We start from the raw sequence: 12,119 nt of genomic DNA, 5'->3' as shown, positions 1-12,119 counted from the left end.
CAGAGGAGCCTGGTAGGCTACGGCCCATGGGGTCGCAAAGAGTTGGACACGACTGAGTGACTTTACCTTTACATTTTCTTTATCCTTCATTGGTGGATGGACACTTGCTTCTCTTGTTAATATATTTTAAATTGAGTTCTAGCCTTCTGACCCTCCAAGACCTTCCTAATATGATCCTTGCTCCTTACTGTCCTTTCTTTGCCCACCACAGAGCCCATGCTCCAACCTGAAGCCTGAACCCAGGGCTCCCTGTGCCAGAGAGACATTCCCCTGCACTGTCTGCCTGGTGAATCCTATATGTCCTTTAAGACCCACCTCTCGCCTTCTCTGTGGAGCCATCCCTGCCTGACTCCCAGTCTTCTATTTCCCTTCTCTCTACTCCCACAGCACTTTGCAGACAGCGTGACAGTGACTCTTACTTAGATCTCACTGTGTTAGCATCTCTGTGTCCCTCTATGGACCCTGACTTTTTGCTGGTGGTGACTCAGTTCCTTGTACTGGGTTTGGCATCCAGTGGGCACTTGGTGAGCTCTTGTGTTTTATTTGTTTTACATCTCACCCTGTCCCCAATGCAAATGACCTAAAATAGTTTATGGTTATGTAGATTATACAGTGGTCCCAGATGAATGGGTTGGATGCTTAATAAACAAGTAACACTCTACCCTCATAAGGATTTTCTTCTTTTTCTTAGTGTTGCTTATGCTCAAGGTGTTGGGCTTCTCAGCGCTCTTTGCTGATGTCCCAGGGCTGGGGTTTCGAGTACTCCATCGTCTGCCACCAAACAGCTCTACAGCTTGAGCCAAAGTTGGGCCTTCATATCGTCCATCCTCCTGTAAAACAGACACATTCTGAACCCATAAGGGAACAATGAGTAAAGGGGAGTAAATGTATCAAAGGCTTTCAGGAAATTCCCAGAAGCAGAGGAGCACAGGCTGTCACCAAAGAAGAATGATCTGGCCACCCAAGTGGCTCTGTTTCCTAACTGTCCGGACTCTCTGTTGGGGATTTCATCAAGTCCTCTGTGGTCCTGGTCACATCCAGCTCAGTTCCAGTGTTGTGCTTTATCATATTCTGCTGAGTTCCAGTGCTGTGCTTTAATACAGCCACGTTCAATTGGGATTAACAAAAAAATTTCCCTTTCCACTTCCAGAAGTTATATTTCAGCATTATCACTGCAGGCAAATTCATTAAGATGTACTTTGTAAATCTGGGCTTTGAAGGACTTGGAGGGTGTATATGTGTGTATGACTCTATTGAAGTAAAATCAAGTTCTATTTGTTATTTCATCACTCTAGACATATTTTCACCTAGCTTGATGCTTGGGACAGTGACTTAAAGTCAGAGTAGGCGGAGTACATGAAATTCATTTTGAAGGGCTTTGGGGGCACCTCAAGTAGTTGAGCTGCCATTTTCCTCAGTGACTGGTATCCAAGGACAGAGAGCCCAGGGGACTCAGAACACCATGTATATTACGATGCCTTGAGCAGGGAAAACATCCTCAGTGGGCACATGATGGTTTACAATAGCTGCTTCTTGTAAGGCAGCTCTATGTAACATGCACTGACTATCAGAAGGGATTGAGTAATTAAACAGTGTTCAACAATTCTCCTTATAATTCAGGAAAGGTAATAAAACTGCGAAAAGTCACATATGAATTAAAGACAATATTGATATTTCGCAAGTTGTAGAAAAAGCACCTTTTAAATCTATTTCTATTTACTATCTTTACTTTCTACAAGCTTTTAAGGTTAGTCCTCCTTTGCAAATGCAAAGAAGTGCTTATAAATAGATTTTGGCTTTATTGTAGATAATATGCAAATAATAAAGCGACTTTGTGTGCGAGCGTGTGTGCATGTGTGTGTGTGTTTGCTCCTTCATGTCTGTGCTTGTTTCTAATATTCAATGACTATCTGATTTGATGACTTGAGTTGTGACCTCCTACTTCCTGAATCCCATTTACGGACCCCAGGATGCTTAGTGAATTGGATACTTGGTGATCTTTTGAATGATATGTGATGAAACATTTTGCTGACTTTCTGTCCTGAATATCTGTGATTTATGCCTGTCTGTGGATCATTTTTCTTTTCTTTAACCATACCAAATTTTACTTTATCTCTTGTCCCTGGATATAGTCTTGGGTCTATCAGTCAATGAGGAACATCCTCCCTTGACCAATGGTTGGTATAGGACCCAAATAAGCCAGTCAAACTCACCAACCCTGACATGTACACACTACTATATTGAAAATGAATAATAATCAACAAGGTCCTAAAGTACAGCTCAGTGTTATGAGGCAGCCTGAATGGGAGGGGAGTTTGGGAGAGGATGGATACATGCATATGTATGGCTGAGTCCCTTCGCTATCCACCTGAAACTGTCACAACACTGCTTGCTAATTGGCTATATCCCAATACAAAATAAAAAGTTAAAAAATCCTCCACCCCTGGAAAATGAATCTTGAATGGAGTGATACAAAGAATGAAAATGGCTGGAGATGACTCTACCTGGTGCAGGCCTGCTGGAGAGGGTTCCTGCTAACAAGTCACCAAACTGACCACAAAGTGACACAATTTCACAAACTGATTCTTCACTACCTTATTGCATAATATACTCTGATTATGAAAAAATCCTGTAAAATTTTATCTATGGGTTTTAACTAATACATCTTTAAACATTAAACCTAATGCTTAAACAGAGTAGACCACTTCATTAAAATTTAAAGCTCTTCTCTGCAAAAGACATGGTCAAGAAAGTTAGAAGACAAGCCACAGGCTGGGAGAAAATATTTGAGAAGAAACATCTGACAAAGGTCTGTTATGCAAAATGTACAAAAGAATTTTAAAACTCAACAATAAGAAAACAAACAACTCAATCAAAAAATAGGTCAAAGAATTTGACAGACACCTCACCAAAGTATATATACAGGTGGCAAATAAGCATATGAAAAGATGTCCCGCATCATATGTCATCAGAGAAACGTGAAGTAAGACAACGAGATACAACTGCACACCTATTAGAATGGCTAATTGAGAACACTGACAACACCAAATGCGGGTGAGGATGCAGAGCAATAGGAACTCTCATTTGTTGCTGGTGGGAATGAAAAATGGTACAGCCACTTTAGAAGGCAGTTTCTTACAAAACTAAACACACTTTTCCTGTATGATTCAGCAATCACACTCCTTGATATTTACCCAATTAAGTTGGAAACTTGTGTCTATACCAAAACCTGAACATGGATATTTATACTTGCTTCATTCATAATTGCCAAAACTTGGAAGCAACCCAGAAATCCTTTAGTAGGTGAATGAATGAATCAACTGCGGTTCACTAAGACAATGAAATTTCATTCAGTAACAAGAAATGAACTATTGAGCCGCAAGCAGACATGCGGAAAAACTTAAATGCATATTACTAAGTGAAAGAAACCAATCTGACAAAGGCTACGCATTCTATGATTTCAACTATAAAACAGCTGGAAAAGGCAAAACTATGGAGACAATAAAAAGATCAGTGGTTGCAGGGGACTAAAAGAGGGTGGGATGGAGTGGGAGCAAGATGAACAGGCAGAGCACACAGGATATTTGGGGCAGTGAAAATGCTCCATATGGCATTGCAGTGATGGCTATATGTCAATATACTATATCTGTACAAGCCCATAGAGTGTACAGCACCAAGAATGAACTCTAAAGCAAACTATGGACTTTGGGAAATTGCGACATGTTAACATAGGTTTATCCTTTGTGAAACGATGTCTAGTCAAGGCTATAGTTTTTCCAGTGGTCATGTATGGATGTACGAGTTGGACTGTGAAGAAAGCTGAGTGCCAAAGAATTGATGCTTTTGAACTGTGGTGTTGGAGAAGACTCTTGAGAGTCCCTTGGACTGCAAGGAGATCCAACCAGTCCATTCTAAAGGAGATCAGCCCTGGGATTTCTTTGGAAGGAATTATGCTGAAGCTGAAACTCCAATACTTTGGCCACCTGATGTGAAGAACTGACTCCTTGGAAAAGACCCTGATGCTGGGAAAGATTGAAGGTGGGAGCAGAAAGGGATGACAGAAGATGAGATGGTTGGATGGCATCACTGACTCAATGGACATGAGTTTGAGTAAACTCCGGGAGTTGGTGATGGTGCAGTCCATGGGGTCGCAAAGAGTCGGACATGACCGAGTGACTGAACTGAACTGAACTGATCCTTTGTAAAAAACGTACCATTCTTGTTAATCATGTTGATAATGGGGGAGCTATGTATGTGTGGGGACAAGAGGTTTACGGGAAATCTCTGTACTTTCCTTTCAATTTTATAATAAACCTAAAAATGCTCTAAAAAATAAAATCTTTAATAAAATTTAATAGACCCATTACCATGTACATATAAAAGAATCAGCTTCTACTGCTTGGGTTTTTCTAAATTCAGAACATCTTAACATGGGCCAAGCTTTATTATTAATGGAAATATTTTAGGCCTGTAAAAGGCAGGATGCCTTTGTTTAATCTTTAAAGGAGACCTTCTGGGAACTAAAATGTACTTTGAATCTTCCTTTTGTTTTATACAAAACAATAAACTTGCTTGGGATGGATGAAAGATGTACCTTCTATTTTAAATTTGGGCTATAGCAAGTGAAGGTACATTCTCAGTTTTAGAAAACGGTTCATGTGAACCGTTCATGAGAATTAGGAAATTGATTCCTTAAAAAATATGCATGTACTTTTGGGACTTCCCTGGTGGTCAAGTGGTTAAGACTCCACACTCCTTTTGCGGAGGGTGTGGGTTCAGGCCCTGGTCAGGGAACTAGATACCACATGCTGTAACTAAGAGTTTGCATGCCACAACGAAAAGATCCTGCATCCCAAGACTAAGGATCCAGCACGCAGCAACAAAGATCTAAGATCCTGAGTGCCACAATCAAGACCCAGGGAGCTAAATAAATACAGATATATATTTTTAAATTCATGTACTTTTAACTTGGCATATCTTTGCATATCATACCTTAAAGACTCTTAAAACAATCTAACTCTTCAAATAGACGCCCCACTTTTTCCTTGGAGATAGCTAGGATCTGTTTCTGCTGTATACAAAGAAGTTTACTGATAATCCTGTGTATAACCTCCTTGGCTTCCCAGAGATCTTTCCAAATATATGAGTTCTCAAGCTCTGCCCATAACTTTGAGCCAAAGCTCATGATACCGACCTTTCTTCCACATCCGGTATCAATTAAAAATTGATTAAATTAAATTAAAAATTTCTTGTATTCCTAGGCTTTGTTACAAATATCACTATTGGGAATTCCCTGGTGGTCTAGGGGTTAAGAATCTGTCTTTCAAGGCAGAGGACTCAGGTTCAAGCCCTGGTCAGGGAACTAAGATCCCACATGCCTTGGGGGACCTAAGGCCATGCCACAGCTACTGAGCTCACAGGCTCTAGAGCTCGTGCTTGGAAACAAAAGAAGCCCATGTACTGCAACAAAGACTCAGAGCAGAGTCCCCCCAAAACCAAACAAACAAAAGCAAAAGTCACTATTTTTTCTTGTCTTTTGCTTTATCTCTTGCTACTATTTCCATTAACTTAGTTTATATTCACCAGCACTAAAATACTTGTATTTGAAAGTAACAGTACAAACATTCATCACACAAGAGGACTTGGATGTTAGGAATATTATTTTCTATATAAGCTCTTCCTAAATTGGGGATAAAGAAATATTCTTACACGGCTGTTAGTGGAAGTTTGGAAGAAGTCAAGACCTTCCATACGTTTCGTTAGTTTATAGATATGTTTAAAATTTTCTTTTGTACTTTGGGACTTCTCAGAGCTTTAAATGTGTTAAGCTGTATTATAAACCACCAAGGGGGCATTTAGAATGATGCCTATTTGACTTTTTGTTCTCCAAGTGCCAAATTAGCATCTTTTTAATATTCCCTGATACAGTTTGGGAACTGGTCTATATGATGGAAAAATGAGTAGTCCGTTGACTTTCTTATTTCACTTAAAATAAGAAAATAAGTAGTCTGTTGACTTTCTTATTTCACTTAAAATAAGAAAGAAATCTTGAGTGTCTAAGACTGTTGTCTGTCTTAGGCAGCTTGTGTAGTACATTGTTTTGAGGATGAATGCCATCTGTTTTCAGAATTGCCTGAGGTATATGGAGCCTTTTTGCCCTTACAGTGTGACAGCTTGGTTCCTCACACGGGTGGAAGGATGGGGGTGGAGAGAAAAGGAGGGATAGAGCTGTGGTTACAACTGTGTAAGACCAAGTCAACTCCAAGTCACTTCCTCTGTCTCGGCTCCAGCAGCACCTCTTCTCATCCACTGTGGTCTCACCCGGTGCCTCCTTCAGCATAAACTGAAGGTTGCCAGGGTAAATGAGAAACTCTGTGCTGTGTGTTAGTTGCTCAGTCGTATCCGACTCTGCGACCCCATGGACTGTAGTCCCCCAGGCTCCTCTACTGGAGCGGGTAGCCGTGCCCTTCTCCAGTGGATCTTCCTGACCCAGGGATCAAACTCGGGTCTCCTGCGTTGCAGCCTGATTCTTTACCATCTGAGCCACAGTACAGTACTGTGAACTTAGTAATGAGAAACTAAGTCAACTTTACATGTTAATTCAGTTACTTTGTAAGATTGGGAAGGAAACTAATGGAGCAAATAAACCACACAGGTTTGTGACAGTGACTGTAATTGAGCCCAAAGACTTTGGTTCATGACCAGACTGAATGCATTTTCATGATTGTAGAAGGAATGACTGTAATTGAAAACCAATATTCATAATAGCTCCCAGAGACCTTCCTTCCAAGCAGCCGGAACCACTGAGAGCTCCCTGTGGAGTAGACAGGAAGCAAGCATTTTGGTTTCCATTTTATTTCAAAAACATTTATTTATTTGGCTGTGCCAGGTCTTAGTTGCATCATGTGGGATCTTTAGTTGTGGAATGTGGGATCTAGTTCCCTGACCAGGGATAGAACCTGGGCCTCCTGTATTGGGAGCAAGGCATCTTAGCCCCTGGACCACCAGAGAGGTCCCTTGGTTTCCATTTTAGATGAGTTAACTAAAACTGGCTTTGTGCAGTGCAGCATAATCATGTTCACAGGCCTATGTGCTTATTAATTAATCGAGTTCTTCAGGATATGATCTCTACTCATTAAGAACTGTATGGATGTGGGGAAAGGGGAAAGAAGGGGTTTACATATGTGACTCTACTAACATTCCAGAGCAAAAAATGTTTTAATTTGTCAGAAACATGTTAGAACTATGAAAAGTACATGAAAATCAATCCTTTGAGTAATTTAAGTCACAGTGGTATTTGTTCTGTGACACTAGAAAAGTTAATTTCTCCCCCATAAGATAGAAAAGGGCTTCCCTTGTGGCTCAGCTGGTAAAGAATCTGCCTGCAATGTGGGAGACCTAGGTTCGATCCCTGGGCTGGGAAGATCCCCTGGAGAAGGGAAAGGCTACCCAATCCAGTATTCTAGCCTAGAGAATTCCATGGACTGTGTAGTCCATGGGGTCTCAAAGAGTCAGACACAACTGAGCTACTTTCACTCACACAAGACACAAAAACATAGCAAAGAAAAACTGAATACTCTGTACAACTCATTTGACAATCCCACCAACAGTGTCACCTGGTAGTGGGGTTTATGACTTAATTTCCAAGCAATCTCTGCCCTCCTTCCTCCATAAGCAGGTGGCTCTAGTTACACCTGTGTCTCTCCTCACCACCTCATCTAATCCAGTCCTGGTGGACCTTTGGCTGGAGTGTCAAAGTACCTGATGTGTGTGTGTGTTCAGTTGCTCAGTTATATCTGACTTTTTGTGACCCCATGGATTGCACAGCATGCCAGGTTTCTCTGTCCATGACAGGCAAATATTGGAGTGGGTTGCCATTTCCTTCTCTGGGGATCTTCCCAACCCAAGGATCCTGATAGTTTAGGGTTAACAAAAAACTCACTCAGTTTAAGCTGCCTCCTAAGGGCTGTTGCCACTACGAATGAGGTTTGGAAGAACTCTAGTTATGACTATCTCATTTGGGAACATTTCTTTTAAACTTACAAGTTCAACAGTTCGGCAGCAATACACAGTAAATTAAATAACTCCCTGAGAGTCACAGAGCACATTAGAAGATGAAATAGGATTTCAGTTTCCAAAGTGAAGATTTCTAACACATCAGCTAGTCCCTAATAAGTATAAAAGCATTCAGATTACAATGCTTCCATTTTCACGTAAAGTGAAAATGCTTATATTAACTTGTTTCTTTCCAGATGTGAGAAGTCACTATTTTCATACAGAATAATAATAGGACCTACTTTGAGCCAGACACTATGCTTTATATGTATGAATTTACATTATGGCTTTGCACATATTAACTCAGTTAAGCCTCACAGTCATCCTTTGGACAATATGAATAATATCATAATTTTTCTCACTTTATAGATAAGAAACTAAGGCACAGAGAGGTTAAGTAAAAGCTGTTCAACATCACTCAGGCAGAAAGTTGACCGAGCTGGGAAAATGAACCTTGGTGGTCTAGTTGTCCAGTGTGCTTTTACAAGATAAATCTGGAGAATCATACTACGGAGGAGACAGGGAAGGCTGCAGCCCTTTCCCCTTACCTGGTAGAGGCTGACGTACTGTTTCCGCAGCCACTGCTGTCTTTGGTCAGGGAACTTCCTCATCTTCCTCACCGCTCTAGTGAGCTCCAACAATCCACTGAAGAGCATCTTAGCTGTGTGCTTTGGTGCCACAAAGTGCAATAATCTATTGTCCGTGGTCTGCAGCCCGTAGAGCAGTGTCACGCCAGTCTCTGAGAGAGACATGTTACTCAGTTTGTTCTGAACACACACAGTGTGTATATCAATGTTAGGGTGTCCCATGTACACAGCCTTTGCTGAAAACAGATCCAGGATCCCCTCCACCAGGCCACTTAATCCAGCATTGCCCAGTAACGGGAATTTGCCAGGCTCAGACGTGTTACTGAGCACACCAAGTTTTGCTTTAGCACTGGCTGAGGAAGCAGTGGTGGGTTTCATCCAGGTCAAGGTGCTATTGTCAGGCTGAAGCTGGAGGAAGCAGCGGGCAGAAAGGTGCGTGTCCTGATCATAGTGGATGACTGTGGCCCCCTGCAACAGGAACTGGTGCACATCAGCTTGGATGGACAGCACGTACCATGGGATGAGCTCTATCCCATGGTCAAAGGCTTTCTGTGGCTCTTCTGATCCATGAGAGTCCCATTCTTTGGGCTGCTCAAAGATGTCATTTTCGGAATCCAACAAATCTCCAATTATAAACCTGATAGAAAGAGTTACAAGTTTGATCTGTCTTATAACCAGAAGTAAGGACAACAAAAATCTTTCACTGACGCTGGACATCATTTTTAATATCATTATAAATTCAAATTAGCATAGAAAATATAACATGTTAAAGGTCATAGAGTGATTTTATATAGTGGTATTCTAAAACCTTATATTTAACAACATGTCTAACCATAGGCTTTGAGGCCCCATGGACTGTAGCCTGCCAGGCTCCTCTGTCCATGGAATTTTCCAAGCAAGTGTACTGGAGCGGGTTGAATAAAGGAACTACGATATTATTATATTTTTAATATAAATAACAGTCTTCATTATTTATTAGTCTTTCCTCTTGTGTTAAATACATACATTTTTGCAATTAATATGACCTACTTGCAAAGTAAGTTTTATTATTCTTTAAAATTTTTTTTAATTGGAGGATAATTGTTTTATAATATTGTGTTGACTCTTGCGATATATCAACATGAATCAGCCCTAAGTATACATATTTTTTTAATCTATGGAGGAACTGAGGTTCAGAAGGGGTGAGTAACTGGCTCTAGGTTACCCAGCTCAGAAGAGACCTACCCAAGGCAGGAATTTGGTCTGCCTGACTCTCTTTCTTCTATTTGGCTACTTTGGTAGGAATGTGCCTCAGGTAGACTCATTCTCTTCAAAGCATGAGGAACTGTTACTAAGAGCAAGGCTTTTCACCGCTTGATCCACAGACATCACTAGCAAAGGGGTGAGTAAAATTGAGGAATTGGTCCATACATCCCTGGGAAGGGATGTTCCCATCACCTCGAGACACTTGGGCAGCTGACAGCCTCTTGGCGAGGTCTGAGAAGCGGCCTTGGGCTTCTCGGACTCTCAGTCTAGATCCTGGTCCCTGAGCAAGATCCCACTCCTGCTTTCAAACAGCAAAATGTTCTTCTTCCTTGCCTCACATAAACAGGTATTCTTAAGAAAGAAAAAAAATCCACAAGAGATCTTACAAATCTGATGATCAGAAGATCCTTTTCAAATAATCCTCACTGGAAACCACCCAAATGTCCAGCAACAATCAAATATACAAATAAAATTTGATGTATTCATATAACACCTGCCTGCACAGCCACGAAAGTAAGCATGCAATGGTTAACCACCTGCAGCAACACGGACAAATCTTAAGCAAGACATACAGGCATACATACTGTGTGATTACCTTAATGTAAATTTCAAAAAAGGAAAAATTACACTACATTGTTTAGAGAGGCATAAAGTGGTAAACTTATAAAGAAAAACAGAATGTATTATCACAAAATTCACAGCAGTGAATTTTTCTCTAGGGTGAAAGGTGGTGACATAACTGAGACAAGAAAAAGGGGGGTTATAGGTACTGATAATGGGTGGTAGCTACACATGTACTCACTTGAAACTATTAAAAAACATTAGTTAAAAATTTTTTCAGAATATTTTTATATTAGGAGAGAAATTGCAAAGATAGCATACCCCGTATCCAGTTTTTCCTATTATATTAACATCTTACATTAGGGTGGTGTATTTGACACAATTCATGAACCAATACCACAAAACACGACTATTTATTAAAGCCCATACTTTGTTTAGTATTAGTCTTATACTTTGTTTAGTATTTGTATTAGCCTTTGTGGCACGATTGGTGGAGTTATCGCCTTTGCCTATTAACCGGAAGATTGGTGGTTCAAGCCCATCCAAGGATGCCCTTCTCTGTGTACCTTTGGGCTTCCCTGGTGGCTCAGACAGTAAAGAATCCACCTATAATGCGGGAGATCTGAGTCAGAACCCTGGGTTGGGAATATCCCTTGGAGGAGGGCATGGCAATCCACTCCAGTATTCTTGCCTGTAGAATCCCCAAGGACAGAGGAGCCTGGTGGGCTGCAGTTCCTGGGGTTGCGAAGAGTCAGACATGACTGAGTGACTTAGCACAGCACAGGACACACTTTGTTTAGATTTCTTTAGTTTTTTACCCATTTCCCTTTTCTGTTGCAGGATTCCATCCAGGGGCCCATATTACATTTAACCTTCATATTTCTTTATGTCATCATTTCTCAGACTTTTCTCGATTTTATGATCTTGACAGTTGAACAGTGGTCAGGCATTTTGTAGAATGACCAACAATTCAAATTTGCCTGATAATTTTCTTCTAATTATTCTGGTGCTCTGGGTTCTGGGGAGGAAGACCACAGAGGCAAAGAGCCATTCTTGTCACATCATATCCAGGGAACATAGTAGCAACAGGACTTATGCTGTTGATGCTGACCTGGCTGAGGGAGTGCTAGTCCGTGTCCACATAAAGTTACTTAAAAAAAACAACAACCTCCTTATACATTGTCCCCTTTGGAAGGAAGTCATTGTGTGTAGCCCACACATAAGGAAAGGTGAGTCTGCTCTGCCTTCAAAGGTCAGAGCATCCACACAAGTTATTTGGAATTCTGCATGAGAAATTTGTCTCTTCTCCCCCATGTGTTTGCTTAGTTGTCACTTACATACATGGACTTGTGAATATTTATGTAATATTTTGGGTTATAATCAAAGCTTCCCTGGTAGTTCAGACAGTAAAGAATCTACCTTCAATGCAGGAGACATGGGTTTGAGCCCTGAGTTGGGAAGATTCCCTGGAGAAAGGAACGGCTACCCACGCCAGTATTCTTGCCTGGAGAATTCCATGGACAGGCGACACAGTCCATGGGGTTGCAGAGTCGGATACAACTGAGCGATTTTCACTTACTTACTTGGGTTATAATCTAATACTATTTTATTTTGCTACTCAAATTGCTCCAGCTTTGGCCAACAGAATATAACTTTCTGTTGGCTCTTGTG

General features: G+C 41.0%; 1 protein-coding gene across 1 annotated transcript in view; it reads right to left on the bottom strand.

Annotated features, from left to right (window-relative positions):
• The window catches only part of PLCE1 (phospholipase C epsilon 1), a 326,931-nt gene that overhangs the window by 65,599 nt on the left and 249,213 nt on the right, over positions 1 to 12,119 (bottom strand). Inside the window, exons 7-8 of the mRNA XM_052660896.1 lie at positions 8,604 to 9,279; positions 663 to 830 (exon numbers count right to left, since the gene is read on the bottom strand). Coding sequence (XP_052516856.1) covers positions 663 to 830; positions 8,604 to 9,279 — 844 coding nt within the window. The remainder of the gene's footprint in view (positions 1 to 662; positions 831 to 8,603; positions 9,280 to 12,119) is intronic.

The sequence above is a fragment of the Budorcas taxicolor genome, chromosome 23, assembly GCF_023091745.1.
Source record: "Budorcas taxicolor isolate Tak-1 chromosome 23, Takin1.1, whole genome shotgun sequence".
NCBI classification, from domain to species: Eukaryota; Metazoa; Chordata; class Mammalia; order Artiodactyla; family Bovidae; genus Budorcas; species Budorcas taxicolor.
This window is presented reverse-complemented; position numbering and strand designations above follow the sequence as displayed.